Source organism: Tachypleus tridentatus, chromosome 12, assembly GCF_004210375.1.
Source record: "Tachypleus tridentatus isolate NWPU-2018 chromosome 12, ASM421037v1, whole genome shotgun sequence".
Classification (NCBI taxonomy): Eukaryota; Metazoa; Arthropoda; class Merostomata; order Xiphosura; family Limulidae; genus Tachypleus; species Tachypleus tridentatus.
Window position 1 is genome coordinate 31284953 of NC_134836.1, and position 23841 is coordinate 31308793.

The 23841-nt window shown below is 36.3% G+C and overlaps 1 protein-coding gene across 1 annotated transcript in view; it reads right to left on the minus strand.

Moving 5' to 3' along the window:
• Positions 1-1070: 1070 nt before the first annotated feature.
• The window catches only part of LOC143235493 (microtubule-actin cross-linking factor 1, isoforms 6/7-like), a 42578-nt gene continuing 19807 nt past the window's right edge, over positions 1071-23841 (minus strand). The window contains 9 exon segments of the mRNA XM_076473704.1: positions 1071-1159; positions 4057-4229; positions 11752-11869; positions 12012-12125; positions 13221-13333; positions 14342-14459; positions 14659-14703; positions 14988-15117; positions 15300-15481. Of these exon segments, the coding sequence (XP_076329819.1) occupies positions 1151-1159; positions 4057-4229; positions 11752-11869; positions 12012-12125; positions 13221-13333; positions 14342-14459; positions 14659-14703; positions 14988-15117; positions 15300-15481 (1002 nt within the window). The 3' untranslated portion in view covers positions 1071-1150.

Below are 23841 nucleotides of genomic sequence, written 5' to 3' on the forward strand. Positions count from 1 at the left end.
TATTCGCAATGACGGCTGTGCAACTCACTACTGAGACCTCTTGTTGGGCATTTCCTACCCTGTTTAGGACTCCTTTTTTAATATAGTCTTAAACTTTTGACCAGCTAGTATTTAGGCTAATTTCATAGTGTTCACATATTCCCTATTAAATGCTAAAAAAGTGTTTTATTTTTATTTTCTCTTTTCTTATTTTCATCTTTCAAAGCTCTACTCAAATAAGCAGTTGAGACTAACAATGCAAAATGTATATTTTTTCTTTATGTTCATTGGCCTAAAGATTTTGGCCAGCAGTGTACATGTCATCAATTTTAATCTAAAAAGAACAGCCAGTCATGCCTTAACATTGCATGACTAGAACAACAGCAAATTTACCTTTAGGTTGTCTTAATATGAAATCATTATTAAACAGAAATAAAAATAAATAAATTTAATTTGAATTTGGCTGCTTCACATAGAAATAGCTGTTCTTACCTCAATATTTTACTGACTCTAGCAACGTAAAGTTACTATTAATGTGAGTGAAATGAAAACATGAGAGAGAAGAATTCTTACTATCAAGTTGACCTCATATGGGATCTTTAACCCCACCCTAACAAGAAAATGTCGATCAGAAATGTTACCATTATGCTTCAGATAAACAACTAGTCTTATCACAAGGCTGACTCTGTGAAGATAATGACTGTACCTTAATAAACATTATCAGAAATCTTACCATTAGCTTGTTTGTAACATTTAAATATAGAAACAGTCAACCTGACGTACTGTATTCTTCCAACTGGAAAATCATCACAATAGATATTTAACCTGGGCTATTAAACTGTGAATAAAAAATGGAAGTAACAACACTGTTGTTCAAATGTTTGTATATTATTATAAGATAATCCAAGCTCTTTTGAAAGTGTAAACCACTTTTCATTCAAAAACTTATCCTTCATTAAAAATTGGTTATTATCAAAACTTGTAACAAATCTTTAGAATATATTAGCTTTTTGGTTCTTTAGTGAGTTCAAAAAATAAACTTACAGTTGTGGTAGTGATAAATCACACTACATTATCACAAGTAAAAATACTGAGTGTTGTATAATACTCCATATTTCTTGGTATCTGAGAATGAACACTCAATGAAAGCACTATTTGAAATCTGTTTTCTTCATTCATTCTACAGGAAGAAAAATCATCAACACTTCATGAAAATTTATGATGTTGAAACCTGGTGTTGGACACAACTAAAAGTGAAAAGAACCAACTTTACTAGCATGTAAGATTATCTCTTCATGGACAAGAATATACGTATTCTAAAATGAGATGTGCATTATTCAAAAGAATGTTTGTATCTTAAAATAAGATGTACATCATGCAGAAGAATGACCACATCCTAGAATAAGGAATGCATAATGTAGATTGTAGAAGATTGTGCATTTATATATATACACACACACACACATATATATCCTTCACTGAAAAGTTCATGGTGCAGAAGAATGTTAATATCCTAGAATGAGATTACATCATGCCAGCGATCTAGGGTCAAAAGTATATCATGCAGGAGAAACATTATTGTACCTTAGATGGGATGAGAAACTTTTAGATTTAAGGTTAGATAGTCAGATGAAGAAAAGTAATACTTTTATCAGGCAGATTAGGTTTCACAGCATGGGGTTATGTTTATTTGAGGATCCCATCTATTCTAGAGAGAGCAAAGAAATTTTTTACCCAGCAGTAAACAGGGATACAAGAGTTGGAGTCAGCTGGTACTGGTCTATAGAAGGATGGCTGAAGACCTCCTTGAATCAATATATGTTGCATGAGAAGGAAAGGGGCTGAAAGAAGATTGAGGAAATGACAGAAAAAGCTTTGAATACTGTGATAACCTGTTTTTAAAACAAATTAGATTAATAATTATTTTTTTTGTAGTTTAAGAGTACCTTATGTTACATGAATGAGCTTTTTTTTACCAATATTGAAGTTGATGTGAAATCAATATGAAATATATAAATGGAGCAAAAGTGAGAATTGAGAATTCTGTTCAAATACCGTACCTGAATTTTATAAAAATTGAGGCAGTGTTCCATTAGGAATTTAAAATAGTTTGTTTTTTTCCTTTGTTCATATCATCACATAATACAGCTGCTGGAAGAAATATCACCTTAAATACTTACTTGTGGGGTGGTTTGTGCAGTGGAAACAGGCAGTATGTTTCAACATTTCACTTACCATCACAAACATGCAGCACATGGTTACACACTTTAGACTATGTGACTAACAGAAACAAGCAAAATGTGTCAGCAGCTGTACCTTTACAAGTATGGAAAATATGATTATGCCTGCTACATTATTTCACTAATAGAAACAAGCATAATATATTAACTCTACACCAAGCATATGGAGAACATTACACATAACAAAAGTTAGGTTATTAGTCTAAAACAAACAGATAACACTTATCAACAATGGACTGCCAGCATTTTTCTTAATGCGAACAAACATGGACAAATATGGTTACACGTGACAGTACGCATAAACAATATATAATCAGTACATATTTATAACATTTTAAATTGTTGGTTCAGGATATTCATTCAAACCGATGGAAGGGCTAGCTTCAGTAGCTGTCCCTAGTTTTGAATTGATAGACTAGAGGGAACACAGCTTTTCAAACATCATCTCTCACCAACTCTTAGGCTACTCTAATCAAACACTTGGATTTGACCACCACTCTTGTGGTGCACCCATGCCTCCAAACTGTTGAGAGTTATTGGGACTTGAACACAATTTGTCGATTTAAGTTCGTACTTGATGCTGTTTTAGTTGTCTAGTTTCTAAGTTTGTACTTGATGCTTTATTAGTAGTCCAGTTTCTAATGTAAATATAAAATGTAATATTAATAATGCTGGTACTCAAGTATACTTGGCTACAGTATCTTTCAGTTGTAGTTTCTTCTCATTAAAATTATTTCCAATAAATGTGAAATCAACTGGAAAAGTACTACTACCTTGCATATTTCTACTGGTCATAGAAGATGCTGTGTTTTAAATGTCAGCAAATTGTACATTTTCTCTGGTCATGTAAGGTAATATGTTTTAATCTCTGATTATACAAGACACTAATATAGTCTCTACTAACTACATGTTTCCAGATGTCACACAAGATCCTCGGCTTTAGTCACTTGTATATTGCCACTGATCATAAAAAATATGTTTTAATCACTAGTTGTACAATAAACTATTTTACTCTCCACTAACTTACAAATTTCCACAGGTCACACAAGGTACTATGTTTTAGTCTGAGGTTATACAAAAAATTATTTTAGTCTGTACTAACTACACATTTCCAGAGGTTACACAAGACACTATGCTTTAGTCACTAGTACATTGCTCCTGGTCATAAAATACGTTTTAATCATTGGTTATACAAGAAACTGCTTTAGTTTCTACTAACTTACACATTTCCACAGGTCACACAAGATAATATGTTTTAGATAGCAGTTATAAAAGACACTGTTTTAATTCCTACTTACTACACATTTTCACACATCATACAAGATACTATATTTTAATCAGTAGTTACTTGTACATTTCCATGGTAATAAAAAATGCTATGTTTTAGTCACTGGTTATACAATACTATTTTAGTCTCTACTAGCTACATGTTTTCACAGGTCATACTAGGTAGAAGTCATTAGTAAACTGCACCTTTCCACAGGCTGTACATGACAATGTATTTTATTCACTACTGATTCCTGTTTTCACTACATATACAAAATAGTAAGTATGTGTTAGTCTCTATAATGACTATCTGTTTTTACTAGTTATACAGAATATCATGTTTTTGTCACTTTTAACTATACAGTTACACTGTTCAAGTCATACAAGTTACTTTATTTCTGTAACTATATATATATTTATGTATACTGCATATAAAAATGTAACTTTGAAGACTATGCTTCAATAACTTGTTTGAGTGTGTTCATAGAATAAATGTGTAATACACATTTTACTGGTCGCTATGTCTAAGCTTGATTTTAGAAATATGCACTGTAATGGGTGATGAACAAACCTTCATGATGGGCCCTTTGGATTGTAGTGAGCCTGTGTGGCCAAAGGATGATTCGCTACGTGAGGACTGTGAGGCATTAGAGCTAGGCTTAGGTCGGAATGGAGACATGGATTGGCTGACCCCCTTGGCAAGAGTAAACTGTTCACGTAACTCAAGATTTGTGCGTCTTTTGGCTAGTAACAAACATAAAAATGTGCCATGCAAGTGACTGTAAAAACTAAAACCATTCTAGGATGCAACATTGTAAGCACTAGATCTTTATAAAAACTCAGGATATCAGACAAAATTAATAAACCAAATGAATAATTTCATTCCTTTATCACAGGTTACAAAAATAATAAATTCAGAAAAATGGAACCAAATATTATGAGGAAGTTATGAATGGACTTTAATAAAAAACAAAATTGTTTTCTTCATTTTATAGTAAGTGAATTTTGTTTGTAAAGAAAGTAAAACATGTTTAGTTATCAACAGAAAGAATAACTTAAGAAAGTTATGTTAAATACTATTCTTTAGTATAAAGCAGATATAAATCAATTAACAATCAATAACATGTTGGATTTGAAAGTATGTACAGGTCGATGTGATAAGACCACTTTTGTGTGTAAGTACTGGACAAGAATATAGCAGCAGACCTAGTAACATCATACATAATAACATGAGAGAGAAAGGTACAAGCATATAACCACAGTTTGACGATATATATACTACCAGTTAAATGAGTCAGTAATTAGACAGAATGGTAGAGGGTGGAAGATACCTATAATTTGATAAATTTCTTGAATTATTAACCTCGCCAGTTTTGATGCTCCTTATCTATGAGTGGAAGGGTAACAAAAATTATGATAATTGCAAAAAAAAAATATTTATTTCACAGTAATGAAAATAACACTAAGAATTTGTTAGAGTGAAAAGAACAGTGATTAAGACAGAAACAGTTAAAAAGTTTTCCAAAACATACTTAACTTCTCTGACACTGATAACTATTACTTGATCTTCAGGGTTTCTTCCTTTAACCATCTGAGCATTGGTTTGACTTTTTTCTTGCTTGCTCCAGTCTTTGTATCTCATTGAATTGTGTGTGTGTCACTTTCTGGTGAGACTGTCAGTGATCTTATTTATAGTGGTAATGTATTCAAATCTGTTTTCCTTTACATCACTTTGTTAGATCACCAACTTCACTGATGGTGAGCTGAATCCATTGTTAATTAGCATGTACGTTGGTTTAATTTTCAGCTTCTGCATTCTTTCCTGTTGCCGTTGGAGCCTTGAACTACAATGTTTCTTGCAGTGTGCTATAGTTCCTCACCTATTCATGGGTCCCCATCCCCGATGTCAGCCCTTCAGTACATAGGTGCCTAAAATAGATTCTGTCTACATCCAAGGTTTTTGCTGCTTGGTCAGATTACCAATAACAACTGTGATTATTGTATACTTCCAGAGGCTGTGATTGCTTGGTTCCAAGGGTTTCTGGTCAGTAACATTACCCATTAGTCTGGGAGCACTGCCTTTGGAGCCTTGAACTACAATGGTTCTTGCAGTGTGCTATAGTTCCTCACCTATTCATGGGTCCCCATCCCCGATGTCAGCCCTTCAGTACATAGGTGCCTAGAATAGATTCTGTCTACATCCAAGGTTTTTGCTGCTTGGTCAGATTACCAATAACAACTGTGATTATTGTATACTTTCAGAGGCTGTGATTGCTTGGTTCCAAGGGTTTCTGGTCAGTAACATTACCCATTAGTCTGGGAGCACTGCAGGTCTGTGAGAACCAATAAGTCATTCAGTTCATCTCTTCACCATTATTATTCACTTAACTTGTAGGGTTTCCATCTCCCAAAATTCATTGAGAGTTGGAACTTAGTTCTAGAGTGATAGGTCAGGGGGAAGTGTAAGAGTTGTGGTAGTTCTTCAGAGTCTTTATTCCTGTCACTTGTTACACCTATGCATACAGGAGATTGGTGTCCAGTCATTGATCTTACTTGTTTGTATCAATACCTAGATCCTCCAATTTTCACAAATTACTTGTTCATCAATCTGTATTCCTTTTTTCTTGGAATGTATATGTCAAAGTTAGTTATAGTCAGTTCCTACGTGCACTTTTTGTGCACATGGGCCATGTACTACTGTTCTTGATTTTTACCTTCAGATTCACATCGTTTTCATATACATTCTACTGTATTGCACAAGGTTTTTTTTTTGTGGTCACCCTCATTTCATTGTACTGTGCATACACCATCCACGTATGACTGATCACTGCTTATAAAATCTTGTCAATTGTCAGAACATTACATCCTGAATCTACTTTCAGGATTAACCAAGGTAGGTTTCCTTTCAGGACTAAGGTATCTATCTATTGTTGCTTACATCACTAGTCTGTGTATTTTTATTTTTCATCTCATTTCTTAGTCTGGTTCAAAGCTATAAAATAGAATGTCACATACATTCTCCTTCTCCCACTTCATGAATTGTTCTTTCTTTCTCTTCTGGGAATGTTGATGTGATTCAAATCCCTTATGCCTTTTGGACAAGAACACAGGTGCTCCTTTTATCGGTCTTTATGGTCAGTGCACTGGTTCCCTAGTTTCCTGAGATGGGATCATTTTTTGATCTTGAGGGGATGATAAATCGGGGCACCACTATGGTAGAGAATAGAGGTTCCACTACTGCCACATTATCCAGAATTCCATCTGTTTATGAAGGCCTTGCTTGAGGGAGAGGGTGCAAATACTGAAAACCAGGAATTCCAGAGTCTACTCACAGATGAAGAGGATTCCCTACACAATGTTTTCATCCTTTTTGTTCTTCAACAGACAATGCCTTATAGTATGGTCTTAATGAGGAAAAAATCATTCGGCTTCACTCTGAAAATTACAAGACAGTATATTGTGTTTTTCATCACGGAGGGAGGTGGTTTAGGAAACCTTGTTTTCAAATTTTATACCTCCTTACTTGGGACCACTCTAATCTTATATAATCTGCCTAGCCTTCCATGTTCCATGGGTGATGCCTGTCATAGCAGGACAGTTGTTTCAATCCAAACAGATTCTCCTGACAGAAAAGGTACTACATTGTTAGATTCTGTTGGATTGGCTCTCATTGAAGTGTTGGCCTCTTACTAGATTACCAAACTGCTGGCCATTTTGTCTGTAGTAACTTATCTTCAGGCTTTGGTAGTAGATGCATTCCATCAAGAAAGTATGGGATTACAATTCTAAGCCTTCTCTACACTTCATTTAATATCCATTGTCAAATCCTGGTGATAGCTCCATTTTAGCTGCTACACCCTGGTTTCTGCTTCTGTAATACTTTCTTGAGTGTCCATTTCTTTTTAGGCTATCTTTGTGGAGGCAGCCATGATCTGATATGGTACATCAAGCTATCCAGACACTCAGTCTTCTGATATAGACAGTATATTGTTTTTGTTTCATGGCATTGGGGTTTCAGTTCTAAGGCTGACAAGTATCTTTTTCAGTTTTCGCTTTGTCCAAAAGGTACATTTATCAAGAATAATGACTTATATATACATATATATATGTAATAATGTATTGAGAGGAAATAGAACCCATTTCAATTAGTAGTGCTAATTATAACAGACTTTTTGACTGAGGTTTTTGTATCTTCCATGATTACCTCGTTTAAGGTGTCCTTACTGACAACCATTTGTTTTTGTGACTACATATTTTTTAAGTTGCCAGTACTGCTCAGATTTCTCAAGTTGCTTCGAGTATTTGATTCAAAATGACCATTCCAGTTACCTGCCAGTTATGCTACGGTTAAATCGTGTGTTATGTTTCCACATCTGTTCGTGATCTGGCTCTTATGCCATGTATCCCCTCCACATCCAGGTTTATTTTTTCATGGCTGCTAACCTACAGAGATCACCAGTGAGAGTGATTTATGTTGTTTATCCACATATTATTTTCTCATTTTTTCTGTGTCCTCAGACCAGTTCTTCTTACCTAACACACTGTCAGATAGGAAGGGGTTCAATCGTTTTCTCAGGTTCATCTGTTCACTGTTTCTCTCTTTTGTATCCAGTTAAACTTGATACCAGTCAGATTCACTGAGGATATGAAAGGTTTTGTGGCCTGCACTAATACCTTTAGAGATATTAGACAATGATTTTCATCCTGGGATCTCTTTGAAGGTGAGAAATCTTCTGCAAGTCACTTCTCATCAGATTTATCACTGTTATTTATCAGTAGCCTGGTAAACTTGTCTGACGGTGCAGACTGGTATGTAAATCTCACCCAATATCTTAATTTCATTTTATTTGCATGATCTGTCAATCTCTTCAGCTGAAGATTTTTGTCTATCCCTTGCAGCTATCTTCATCATTTCTGCTAGACTATCTTGAGGGTTCGTGTGTCTTTATTTTCAAGATTCCCATCTGTGGCAAGTGTTCCAATTGCTCTAACCATCACCATGAGATATAAGGACCAAAACCCCTTAATTTCCACCCCAAGTAGTGGAAACTCTGTTATCTGGTTTAGGGCTGGCCTATAGTGATAATCACTTATGATACAGGTGGAGAACACACCAGTTCTTAATGTAGTGTATTTCTCCCACTAGGTTGCTAGTCTTCTGTTGACACACCTATGATCTATGCAGGCACCTTCTGTATGGATAATGCTCTTACTGGCCTCTCTACTTTATTAATGTAGGAGTGTCAGTTGAGGTAAGTATTTTTGGAAATACATTTTTAATTTAGGAAAATGTTAACTTTCAAAACATATCTTCACTGACACTTTCCTTCCCTTCCTCCCTATTAAAAGCTGGTGTTAGAGATTTAGTTTGTCTCAAAAAAGTGATAACATTATTTGAATGAGGTGCTTATATATAATACCAGGATGAAAGGCGCACTGACATAGGTGGATAGTATCATGAGATAAATAATGCAAAGGATAATTAAGTGGGGTATAAAAGACCTGAGCTGGTGAGAAAAAGTCAGACCAATGTTTAGATGGGTAAAGAAAGAAACCCTGGAAGTCAAGTAGTAGCTCTAAGTGTGAGAGAAGGTATTAATGGAAATACATTCACTTTAGAAAAACGTTAACTTCAGATAAAATATCTTACCTCCTGTCGCAAAATAGCTTTTCTTGATTAGTACTGCCCTTGGCTCAAATTTTCAATGCTCACCACAAGTCTTTCACCTCCCACTTCAGCATATCCACATGTAAATCATTATGCAGCAGCTCTCCACCAATAGAAATGCAACACCACCCTTATTATTATCAGTGCCCTCTCCACATTTGCTCTCCTTAATCATTTCTCAATTGGCAGTATTACTGTATAAACATGCTTGTTTTTTGCCTGCAGATTTGTTAATATTTTCCTTTATACTACAGATTTAGTTTATCTTTACTATATTGTTTTGTTATTTTCTTACTTAGAAGGGCCTTTCTGCTAGCATATTGTGAATTTTACTCTGTAACAAGTGATGGCTAATCAGGTACCCTTTTTTGTTTTGAAAATCCACACTGTCCATCCTGTGATCATGGTTAATTTCAATTTTGATGTAGCTCTTTCTATCTTAAATTAGATGTACAGTTCCAGATGCTGCCATGTGTTGGCTTTGTGTGTCTGTTTAATTGTCATCTTTACCAAAACAGTTATGTTGCACAATTAGGTTATGTATGCTATAGAGATGGAGTGTTCCAGTGGACTGCTAGTAGTTCTCTCTAGTGGTCTTTTGCTTCAGAAATATATTCATCCCTGATTGTACACTTATGGACACATGATTAAGCAGACACAGAAAGCTGCCTATCTCTGATGCTTCATGGCATTGAGACAATTCATACAATGGATCTGATGCACAACTCCAGATGCTGCTAGGTGTTGGTTGATCAATTCTATTAATGAAACAGATCTGCTTTTCAAAACAAGATACTGTCATCAGCCATTGCACTGATTCTGATGATGTGGTCCTCTGGAATTTCCAAAGCATTCTACCCTCTTTTTTTTTCTCTTTTTTTGTGTGTGGAAAATGGGAGTCCTCATTGCCACTTATCAGTTCCTGCTAGACTATCTTGAGGGTTTGTGTATCATTATTTTCAAACACTTGCCACAGACTGGAATTCTGTGGCAAGTGTTCCAATTGCCCTAGCCATCAACATGAGATATAAGAACCAAGACCCCTTAATTCCCACCCCAAGTAGTGGAAACTCTGCTATCTGGTTGGGGCTGGCCTACAGTGATAATCATTCATGATACAGGAACAAAGTTCTAGAGTGGAGATATGTACATGGAGTAGTGGACTATGTACATTTGTAGTGGGTCTGGTGTTGGTTGGAGATGGCCTGGTTATGATTAGAATTATGTGTCAGTTGTGTGATCCCCTTCCTACCATGGATTTGAAGTACAATTTCCGATACTGGTAGGTTTTGGTTAAAACACTCCACTTTTCATGATTATAAATATATATAGTGCAGTTTGCTTTGTGGGAGACATTCCTCCTACCTTCTATCCCACAGGTGTTGCTTGGAAATGGTTTGGCTAAGTAAGTCCTCACACAAGTTATGGCGTATACCTTCTCCAACTATGGAGTGAGTGAAATATGCACAGTGTCTCCAGGTTAGTGGTCCCTCTTCATACTGTCTGCTTGATATGGTTCCAAATGGATCTGATGTAGGTTGTAGCTAGACACAGCACATGTATTCACACTTGCATATGCCTGAGCATCCTCCACCTCCAATTATATAATGGAAAAATCATATCCAAAGTCGCTAGGTTTTGGACCAGATATATCATCCCACTAGGGCTCTCCTCCTTTCTATCATCTGCTGAATGTTAGACCATCTGTTGGTTGGGTTGGAAATACATGCAAGTGGAGACAAATTCTGATGCTGAAGCTCATCCTTCCTACCAATTTCCATTTCAAGATGAAGAGGTAGGTAATCCACTAACTACCATGGAACAGTTATACAATTCCAGATACTGCTAGATGTTGGTTGAAGTCAAACTCTCACTATAGTATGTCACTTCCTAGCCACTTGACAACCAGGGGCTCCATTAATTGGTAATACATAGTATGGAATTCCTTCATGTTTTTCTATCTTTTATGTTTAACAAAGTCATAAAAGAGCAAAGAGTATACCTGGATTAGATGTAGTGCACTCTCTTGCTAAGATGTGATATTTTGGTTCTATTTTTCATGGTATCTTTTTGAGCACTTCCTAGATGGGGATTATTTTTTTAACCAACCCTTCATCAGTTCAATATGGATTCTAGCTATATTGTGAGAGAATGCAATATATTGTATTGAAAGTTATCATTTTTCCTGAATTGTAAATTTACTTCTGATAGATACTTTCCTTCCACATTTCCCACTCAGCCTCCCTAATTCTGGTGATGTAGTGTAGGTCTTCTGACTAATCTCTCGTGATTAGCAAGTGCAAATATGGAGAGGATATTGATTACAATAGGGGTTGTGTCATGCTTCTGTTAGTGGAAGACTGCTGCATAATCATTTACATGTGGATATGCAGAAATAGGAGATGGAAGGCCAATGGTGAGCATAAAAAATGTTTGCCAATAGAGGGCGGTATTAATCAAGAAAAGCTATTTTGTGAGAAGAGGTAAATATTCATTGAAAACACATTTTTGGTTTATGAAAATCTTAAGTTTAAAATGCTTTTATATAAATGTGAAGAATATACTATTTGTATTTTGTCAAAATTTAAAGGGATGTACCTCGGCAGGGATCATTTTTCACAAGAAATTCATCAAGTGACATCCAACCACCTCCTACCCGAACCATGACAGTACTGCGCAATATACGAACAAGGCAGAGTTTCTGTGACTCTCCAAACTGGAAAAAAGAAATTATGAATAAAAAACTCAAACTCCAAGTTATTAATAATGTGTTTAATAAAAACTGTAAAATTTTACATTATTTTACATGCAATGTCTTTAATTAAACGGACTCAGAGAAGAAAAATACTACTACTTACTCGGTATTTGCCTTTGCCAACCTGGAACACTTTAAACTTTTGAGGACAACAGCACTTTGCTACCTGTTTCTGAACCTCATCTTGGATCTTCTCTGCATCTGTCCTTGGACGTCCCTTTATGAGAGAAAAACCAAATTAAGTTAGTGTCTGACTTAAAATATTCTTTGAACATCTCTACCAGCAAAGCAAAGATATTAAGTTGTTTTTTTTATAGAAAAACAGAACTGTCACTTTCGACAAGTTAGGAATAACAAAGTTTTGAAAATGGCTATTTAATTGCAAAAAGTAATACTATCTACAAAACTAATAAAAATTTCTAGTAGTAGCAGTATGCTAGAACTTTAAGGATCTGCCATGTTTGAAGTAAGTTCTCTATAGAAGGTTTATCCTTGTTCCTTCTTTCAATAAAGATTCTGTTAATTTGTCAGTTGAAATCTGAGTAAAGCTACACAAGCACTATCTGTATTAGCCATCCCTAATTTTAAAGTGATAGACAAGATGTTAGGCAGCTAGTCAACACCACACATCACCAACTATTTGACTCCTTTTGTTAGATTGAGTAGTGGTATTCAACAGTTACTCTCATAACACACCCAAGACTCCAGAACATGGTTTTGTTTTAGAAATAACAAGATGAAAATTGTAGAATCTGAGATACACAATCTGCCTTTTTGACCATTCTTGGTCTTTTCATAACAAAGGTTATACCATATTTTAAATTTTCACTTTGAATAAAGTTTAGTGAGGTGTTAACCAAAATATCTATGTTTCTTTATTTGGTTACATTTATTGATTATTTTAAAAACATTTCAGTATAATATACAGGGTGGCCCTTAAGTCCCTACCCATCCATATATCTTATGTATCCAGTTTATCTGTGTACTGTCCCTCATTCACGCTGCATAATATTATTCAACACCACGTTCTGTGAGACATTTTCCTCAACATAGTAGGGGTTATTGTTCCAAATGCTGTGGTAACAGCTGCCTTCAACTCATCATTAGTATTATAACATTGTTTAGACACAACATGTGGATGGGTAGGGACTTACAGGCCACCCTGTACATTCAAACTGTGAAAATTATGGTACAGAAAGTGTCTTTAGTTATGGCAGTTATGTAAAATTAATTTTTAGTTTCATTGAAAAAACATATTATCCTAAAGTCAAAGTCTTTACTTCAGCAGAAACTCTGTATGAACCAACTATACCTCTCTGTCTGGCCTAAGGGTTTCAATATACTCTTTATTGTCAATAAACCCATCTCCATTTTGATCAAAGACTTCTGCAACACGTTCCATCTCCATGTGACTTGTAGAGAATTCTGTTTAAAGTAAATAAAGTAAAAAAATCAAAACTTTATTTATCATAAAACATTTTAGAAAATCACACATCTAAATGCTTTTTCTTTAGTTCTTTAACCATGGGTACATATATATTTCCCTTTCAGAGCCCTGCCATGTGAGTTTGGAATTTTGTAATACCAAGTAAAAAAGTGTATTCTTCATTCAAACCTCCAAAAGTTTATCAGTTACATATTTCAGATAGTAATGAAATATTAAAACGTGTAGTACTATTTATTTTTCAATATTTAGAAATAAACTTGACACTGAGAAAGTTGTTCACCTGTAAATGTGGCAGTTGAAGAACAGAAGATAAGTTTTAATGATTTGAAGTAAATGTCTGAGGTGTATCTGTATAAAACAATAACACTTATTTTAACACAACTGAATTAAGCACTGTTTTAAGTTTGTCCAATCAGATGTTCACAAGCTTCCTTCAGCCTTGTCTACTGCTGCCAGCATTTTAAATAGAGGCTGAAAATGACAGAAATACAGCCTATTTTTAGTAAAATCTCTCTAACAGAGGTGATATTATTGTTTATGTACTATAGAACCAGATGTGGATATTATTTCAAATTTCACTGTTTCCCACTTTCAGCCTAACAAGTGAGGGTAATCTCTTACTTTGTAACTGAGAATTTTACATGTCATTGGCCACAGTGAGTGTCTGCTTCAGGAAACAGCTACAACTAAGATCTCTGTTTCTTTACAGGCTTGTATGGACTATCATAGGATGTTCATAACATTTGTAGTTTTCTATTGTAAGGTATGGCTTAGATAATATCAAAGCATTATAGAATACTTGTAGTAGAACTGAAAAATTTAAATTATAATAAACAGATTTCCTAATTTTTATTTTATGTATTGCTTTATTAGTGGTTAAGCAGGACAAAATTTAATTTTTACTAGAAAACACTGATTTAATCTCTAATGAATCAAATTGCTTTTTTTTAATTAACTAACATTATGGAAAAAAAACAAGAACCTACTTGATTTCAAGATACCATTGATAAATTCTGTTTTTGTGACTCTTCCATCATTTTTCTTGTCAATTTTTTTGAATAGGTCCATGATTCGAGACCTCTTGTTGTTCATCCACCCAAGGAACTAAAACATCAGAAATTGTGGTTTAATCCCAAAAGAGTAATAATTAAAATATTCTTACCCTTTATTAAACGTTGGTTACAATATTATGAAACTATTGGACAGTTTATAAGGTTACTGTTGACACTGTTTGACTTTAATCTTGATTAAATATTCTGAACATTATAAAAAAATGGCTTCACAAGACTTAAGAATCACTTACTCTTCGTCTCCATTCATCAAAGTTGAAGTTTTTAATCCTCTCAAGCTAAAGAAATAAAAATTTCAGTTCTATGTTACAATTAAGTTATAGAAACAGGTCAATAAAAAGTTAAAAGTTCAAAGAATAAGTCAATGATTATTATGTTAGTTGCTATCTTAGTGCCTCAGGTAAAGGTATATCTATTAATAAATATACACCCACCAAACAAGAAAACAACATAAGCATTTTAATATGCAATTAAACCATCTATGGCTACAGAACTAAACATTTAAATATGATTAAAATTTAACAGAAATCACAGATTACTGCAATTTCAGATTTCATCTTACTTCTCTTAGATAGTTGAGCTTATCTTGTAATCTGCGTTGACGTTCCATTGCTAGTAACCAGACATTTCTCCACTTGTCTAACAGATCCTGTACTCGAGGATTTTTTATTTCTGGCTCAGAATAAGTTTTACTGCAACAAGAAAAATTGTACTGGTAAGTTTTATATAACATGGTGATTATAACTGACATAGAATTTCAAATAATTTTTTTCCAATCAAAACAGAAATTGACAGATTTATTTTACTATAATTAATAGCATAAATAATGTATTCAATCAATCAATAGCACGTAATGTGCATTTCAAAAACATACAAAGGTGTTGATGTTTTTGGAGCAGCTGCCCCAGTCCCACGACTTGGTCTTTGGTCATCATGTTTTCCAGTTTTAACATGATGTGATGAACGATATTGTTTAGATGGTTGTCTCTTGCTAGAGAAAGCTTTTGTGACCCTGTCAATTTCTGGCTGATGTTTAGTCAGATCTGCCATGAAATCCTGCAAAAACAAGTGACTGTAAGAGGTAATAACATTCTATATATCCTGCAACAATACATTTCATGTATGGAATAATATTTTGAGGAAGATGATGTTAAAAGAAATTAAAAAATGTAAAGGGGAGTGTGGAGAGAGCAATGCCTCATGTAGTATGTAAATAATTAATGGTGGTTTCTAGTTGCATTATTAACCAACATGTCAAATGTCTAGTAGTCTTTACATACATTACTAACCAACACATATTACATCTGGTAGACTACTTACAATACTAACCAACATGTAATATCCGGCAATCTCTACAAATATTACTTTCCAACACACCTAATTTCTGGTACACTCTACCTACATTACTAACCAACATGTGTAATATCTGATGGTCTTTATACACTTTACTTACCAAGGTGTATGTATGGTGGTCTCTACATACATTACTAACCAACATGCGTAATGACTGGTGGTCTCTACATACATCACAAATCATCACCCCTCAGTGTGGATTCCTGTACGTGGTGAAGGGACCTCCCAGGGAAGGTTCCGTTCTTTCAGTTTACCTCCTCTGGGATCTAAACATCCACCCATGTGTTTGCTGTTTGTGGCAACCTGTGAAGGGGAGGAGAGGATCCTGGTGGTTGAAGGGTCCAACCCTAACACACCACTTTGGCCTTGAATTCCTGTAGACGGGCAGCCTTGGGGTGGCCCTCCTTGGGTCAATCAGCTGGCCCACTGGAACTAGAGGTTAGGATCAACCAAGTACCAGTGTTGGATGTTCTCAACAGGTGTTGTGGACACCTGGTGTTTGGGTATAGTGCTCATGAAACCCTGGCATTGCTGCAGTGTCCTTGTTTGACATTGTAGTGCATCCCCTCGTAGGGCTTCATGGTGAGTGGGGTCAGAGGGCACCAAAATTTCCCTTCCTCTATTATGGATACTCCAATTAAAAATCTTAATAAAACAGTGTAAAAACAGTCTATAGGTAAATGACCACGTCTTGATGATTCTGAGCAGCAACCCTTACCATCTGTACTACCTGTTGTACCTCATTTTCTTATATTACACTCACTTTCAGATAAACCTTTATGATAAATGTCTCTCTTTTTTATTCAGAAGGGACTTGCTGGCTCTCCAAAGTCAGTAAAAAAGCTTCAATGTGGTGACATATTGGTGGAAACATCCACATCTCACACAGTGAACTGCTGTTGCATTGGGGATATACCTATAGAGGTTACATCTCATGCAACTTTGAATTCATCATGAGAAGTTATTGTTGAGAGGGATTTGAAGAACATTCCAGAGTCAGAGATTTTTGCTGGTTTCTCCACCCAAGGAGTTTCTGCAGTGGGACGTATCTTCACTCCCAAAGATGGAATTATGGTTCCGACCAATGTCATCATTCTGACATTTACATCACCACGTCTACCTGCCACCATCAAAGCAGGTTATCTTAATTGCAGAGTACAGCCATACATGCCAAACCCTCTCCAATATTTCCAGTGTCAACAGTTTGGTCACTTAAAGAAGTCGTGTCGTGGTTCCTTGAAGTGTGCTCGTTGCAATGGCAAGGACCATGATGCCTATGAGTGTGAAATGGACCCTCATTGTATTAATTGCAGTGACTCTCACACATCTTACTTTCGTTTATGTCCTAGGTGGATGGAAGGAAAAGAGGTACAGCATTTAAAAATGATTCATAACATTACCTATCCTGAGGCTCGAAAACTGCTGCCCACCACCTCATCTTGGATGTATGCTGCTGCACTTTGTTCCACAACTACTGTGGGAGTGCAGACAGATCTCTCTGTGCCTCCTAAAGAATCGTTCTCCAAATAAATGAAAAGTCTTTTTACCTCCATGGTTAAAAATGTTGATGAATCAACTTTGACACCAATCTCTGTCCCTTATATACACTCCACCAAACCCCAAGATCCACATCCTTTGGTACCAGGTACAGGCATTTCCTCAGATCCATCTTCCTCTCTCAACCCAAGAAGCAAAACAATCATTTTTTCACACCCTCAGTCTCTGGAATCCCCTTCCAACAGCAAAGACCTGCCCAATCGACTGAGGGCAGGATCTATGGAGGTCGACAGACCTCCCTCGAATAAATAAAGTATGGAAAAAAGACATGGTCATAATCAGAAGTGTTCTCCACCCAATTCGCCTACACATAAATAAAAATGGCCACCCTGATACAATGGAACTGTCTAGGTTTACATTCTAATCTGAATGACATCAAAACACTGGTTGCTTCCTACCATCCTGTTTGTCTCTCCTTACAGGAAACATTTCTGACACCTGCCAATACAGTCACCTTTCAGCAGTTTTCTTTATATAGAAATGACAGGCTGTGTGATGGGTGAGTTCATGGAGGGGTGGCACTGTTGGTTGATCAGCATGTGCCCACCCTGATTTTGCCACTCAACACACCCTTGGAGGTCGTAGCCATCCATGTTTCCTTGGGTTATACCATCACTGTTTGTTCTCTCTATCTGTCACCTGGAGAGACATATGATCAATCAGACCTTGATGCTCTCACTGAACAATTTCCGTCTCCATTTTTTATCCTGGGGGACTTTAACGGACATCATCCCCTCTGAGGATGTAATCTGGAGAGAGACTGGCTGTGGTCAATGCCACCCAACCCGCATGCCCTGGTGGAAGCCAGATCAGGCAAACTGGCCCTCTTTCACTGCTCTCACAGAACTTGTTCCTGCCATTGTCTGTAATTGAGCAATAGACGACTGTGTGGCAGCAGTAACTGACTATATTATACAAGTAGTTGCTCAATGTATTCCTAAAACCTCGACACGTTTTCCACTATATTGTCATCCATGGTGAAATCCTGCCTGTGGCACGGAAGGCTAAAAAATGAGCCTGAGATACTTTCCGTATATATCTCACACTTTTGAACTGCATCACTTTCCAGCAGGCCTGTGCACATGCTTGATGAGTAAGATGTCAAAGCCAGAAGGAATCTTGGATTAAGTTCACAACCAGCATATTCTCTACCACCAGTTCTAAAGTCATTTGGGACAAGATTTGAAAGGTCAGTGGGTAATATCACTCTGTCCCTTTCTTGATCTTGCTCTCTGATGGCCAGGAAGTTACTGATACCCAAGGTCAGTGGTTCTTAACCTTTTTCATCATCTTACCCCCTGAGACTCTCCAGGGTATTACCGTGACCCCTATAATAATGTTTGTAATGGTGAACTTTGCGTAAAGGTAGAATAAAACAAAACTATATAAAGATCCTAATTTATTGAAAATGTTACAAATAAATGTCCTTGAGAAATGCTACAAGTACTAAACAAATGCAAAATCCATGGCATTACTGAACATCATATAAAACCTACTTATTCACTCAGTGTGAGGGTCGATATATATAATGAGAAAATATATTAAATACAATGGAAACTTTGATGTATGGAAAGTCCGATGTATTAATATTATATAGTTAAAAAAAATTAGGCAATTCAAAATGTCGTAATATATGAAACTCTTTACTCAAAATTAGACAGGTTGTTGTGCAACAAGCATCTCAACGTGGTTCAACTGCCACACTTCAGTGTGTTTCTCATTGGTGGGCAATTACAGGCACTTGCCACAAAAACTACAAACTGCTCCATGATTTCCCAAATAATTCCCAAACCTTTTGTGACCTCCCGAAAAACTTCAAATGAACCCCAGGTTAAGAACCACTGCTCTAGGTGAAAGCTTTTGCTGGGTATCTAGCACTTCTGTCTCTTCTTCCACCTTCTTGGCCATCAAGACTCAGGCAGAGCAATCACCTCTTTCCTTTCGAGCTGATTGTCTCTATGACTATAATTGTCCCTTTATACTGGTGGAACTCAAGCTGGCCCTTCATCAGTCTGGCAGTACATCATTGGAACTGATGATATACACAATGAGATGCTGCGTCATCTATCTCCTGCTTCTCTTGCTATCCTTCTGGTTGTTTTTAACTGGATCTGGCATGAGAGGGTTTTTCCTGATGTCTGGTGCCAGGCTGTTGTCCTACCTTTCTCCAAGCCTGGGAAGGATCCCAAGATTCCTTTAAACTATTGTCCAATTGCTTTGACGAATTGTTTCTGTAAGACCTTAGAGAGGATGGTTAATACTCGTCCTGTTTGGTTCCTTGAATCAAACAACCTCCTCTCGCCCATCCAATGTGATTTCCGACAACAGCACTCCACCATGGACCACCTAATTTGACTTGAAATGTTAATCAGAGAAGCCTTTCTCAAACGACAACATCTTGTGTCAATATACTTTGACATTGAGAAGGCTTATGATACAACATGGAGGTATTGCATTTTGTGAGACCTCCATACATATGAGTTGCATGGCCATTTGCCCATTTTTATTAAAATTGTTTTAATGGACAGGAGATTCCGAGTTTGTGTGGGTTCGACACTTTCCCGTTCTTTTCTACAGGAACGTGAAGTCCCTCAGGGCTGTGTTCTGAGTGTCACACTTTTCAGTATAAATATTAATGCCATCACTGAACAACTCCCTCTCACTGTTGCAAACAGGATCTATGTTGATGACTTTCACATCTCATGTCAGTTATTGAACATGAAGTATATTGAGTGGCAGCTACAGAATGCCATCAAATGTTTACTGAAGTGGACCACAGCAAACGGGTTTACCTTCTCTCTCTCTAAAACCGTTTGCATGCACTTTTGCCACCAACGGGGTGGGGTGTTAACCCTGATCCCAAACTCCGTATCAGTGAAGTTGTGCTGCCTATGGTATCTGAGACTAATTTTTTGGGGCTTATCTTTGACCATAAGCTAACCTTTATACCACATATCAAGCAGTTATGGGTCAACTGTATAAGAGCATTGAATATCCTCCGTGTCCTCTCTACCACCTCTTGGGGAGCGGATCAACATTCTATGCTGAAGATATATCATGCTCTTATTCGATCGAAACTCGACTGTGGATCACTGGTCTATGGCTCTGCCAGACCATTGGCCTGAAAGATGCTAGACCCTATTCATCATCAAGGACTTCGGCTCTGCACTGGGTCTTTCCACACTTCCCCAATTCAGAGCTTATACATAGAGTCTCATAAACCTTCTTTGCACCTCCACCGTTTGCAACTCTCTTTACTATATGCTTCAAAACTTTGTTCCTTACCAAAGCATCCCACCTGGGATGACAGTCTGCCATTGCTTCTTTTGGCCTTTGTATCCAGGCGCAGTTAGATGAATTGGGTCTTTCCCTGGATAACATTGCTGTATCCACTAGTCAGCCCATCCCACCATGGCTTCTTACAGTCCATAATTGTGACCTATCTTTAAGTCATCTGAGAAAAGCAGACACTCCTGATTGGAAATACTGTCTATTATTTGCTGAATATCTTTCGAGCCATCCTTCCATTCCTATTTATACAGATGGTTCGAAATCAGGTGACTGTGTGGCCTCTGCCATGGTTTATTGTAGTTCAGTGGTTGCACATAGAATCCCCTCTACAGCTGAACTGTATGCCATTTCTCTTGCCCTGGATCACATAGAAGCTAAGCTGCACTCAAATTGCACTATTTATACTGACTCGCTTAGTTCTCTACTGGCCCTGAAATTGCTTCATGTTGATTCACACCCTGTTTTCGCTGATATTCAAAACCGACTGGCTCATTTTTCTTTAACATCTACTTCTATCCAGTTTTTCTGGATACCGGGCCATGTTGGTATTCGTGGGAACGAGCTCACCAGCACTGCAGCTAAGTCTATCTGCTCTGGCACTATCACTGCTGTGTGCTGTCCATACATGGACTATGGTCCTGTATTAAAGGCTCAGCTCTGTGCTAGCTGGCAGTCGACTTATATATTGGACTTTGGCCGTCTTATTACCATAAGGATCGGAGAGAGGAAGTTGTTCTAACTAGACTACGTATTGGTGACAGTTTTTTAACTCATCGTTTTCTTTTATCTGGAACTGATGCACCAGTGTGTAGTTTGTATAACACTCAGATCACAATAAGCTACATTTTACTTTCTTGCCATCGTTATGATTCACAATGACGGCACCATTTTAAGTATGTTCTGTCCCAAGGTTTGTCCATAATGTTAGACAGTGTTATTGGTGATGGTGACACTGTCCACCTTGGTAATGTTTATATTTTTTTAAAGGCCATCAATCTTTTAATGCCATTTAAGTTTTCTAATTTATACTTTACACCTTTTTAATGTGGCTCCCTTTTAAAAATCACAGTTTATCTAGTTGAATTTGAAATTAGAAATTGACAGTAACATTAAGTATCTCAAAACCAGGACTGGAAAGGCCAACTTCATGTGACTAAGGGTGGTTTTTGTACTTACCTGCTCGTCTTCCTGGCGAGTTATGATTATTACAGTCACGCTACAGAAAGTCCTTTACAACTTGAATTACTGTAGTTTTTCTCTTGATATTGTAGACTTGATGTAAACATTGGTTTTATGCTATTTATTTATTTTTTCACTTTGGTTTGTTTTACCTTAATTTTCTTTTATCAATTTTACTGAATTTACTTTTACCTTTTTACCAGACATTTGGAGCAGATAGCCTAGCTGCCTTGTTCCATAAAACACTAAATCACCACCACCACTAATCATCACATGTAATGTCTGGTGGTCTCTACATACATTACTAATCATCACGTGTAAAGTTTGGTGGTCTCTATATACATTACTAACCAACATGTGTAATGTCTGGTGGTCTCTACATACATTACTAATCATCACATGTAATGTCTGGTGGTCTCTACATACATTATTAACCATCACATGTAATGTTTGGTGGTCTCTATATACATTACTAACCAACATGTGTAATGTCTGGTGGTCTCTACATACATTATTAACCATCACATGTTAAATGTTTTTTAGTCTTTAACCAACATGTGTAGTAATATATACATTATCAACCAACACGTAACGTTTAGTAGTCTCTACATACGTTACAAACAAAAATGTGTAATGTTTGGTGGCTTCTACATACATTACTAATGAACATGTGTTACACTTGGTGGTCTCTATGTACATTCACTAATGAATACATGTAATATTTGATGTAAAGATTGTAATATATTGGTTACATCACTAACCAATATATTAAATGTTTGTAGTCTCTACAGACATGATTAATACATGTAATGTCTGGTACATTCTAAATATGTTACTAACCAACAGATTAAATGTTTGGTGATCTCTACATAAACCACTAACCAATATGTTTATTGTCTGGTGGTCTCTACATATACATTACTAATCACCATATGTAATGTTTGCTTGTCTCTACATACATTAGTCACTAACATGTTAAATGTTTTCTAGTCTTTAACAAACATGTGTAATGTCCGATGATCTATACATATGAACAATTGTAATGCCCAGTGGTTTCTAAATTCACTACTAACCAACATGTGTAATGTCTGTTGATCTGTACACACATTACAAACAAACACTTGTAATGTCTGGTGGTCTTTGCTGACGTTACTAGGCAACATGTCCAATATGTGGTGGTCTCTACATACACTACTAATCAACAGATTAAATATTTGATGATCTCTACATATATCACTAACCAAAATGTATGAATGTATAATTAGTATGTAAATAATTATTCATAACTTGGTATTTGGTGGCCTCTACATATGTTACTAAGGAATATGTGTAATGTTTGGCAGACTCTGTCTACATATTATGCAAGAAGTGTATGTTGGATGGTTTCTACATACATTACCAGCCAACAGGTTAAATGTTTGGTGATCTTTACATACATCACTAATCAACATGTGTAGCGTCTGATGGTCTCTATGTATGTTATTAATGATCATGTATAATGTCTGGTGATCTCTACCTACATTACTAACCAACATGTGTAATATCTAATAGTTTCTACATATATTACTAACAAAGATGTTTAATGTCTGCTGGTCTCTACATACATTATTATAAAACACATGTTATGTCTGGTGGTCTCTCTATCATTATTTGTCAATACATGTAACATCTGATGGTCTCTACTTATGTTACAAGCCAACATGTGTAATGTGTTGTGGTCTCTACTGATGTTACTGACATATGTAATGCCTGGTGGTGTCTACATACATCACTTACCAACATGTGTAATGTTTGGTTGTCTCTACCTACATTACTAACAAACATGTTCAGTTTTTTAGCCTCTACATACATTAGCAACAAAAATGTGCATTGTTTGGTGGCTTCTATGTACACACCAACCAACACGTGTGATGGTTGGTGATTTCTATCTACATATTATTCAAGATATGCATGTTGGATGGTTTCTATATACATTACAAACCAACATGAGTAATGTCTGATGATCTCTACCTTCATTATTAATAAACATAAATTAT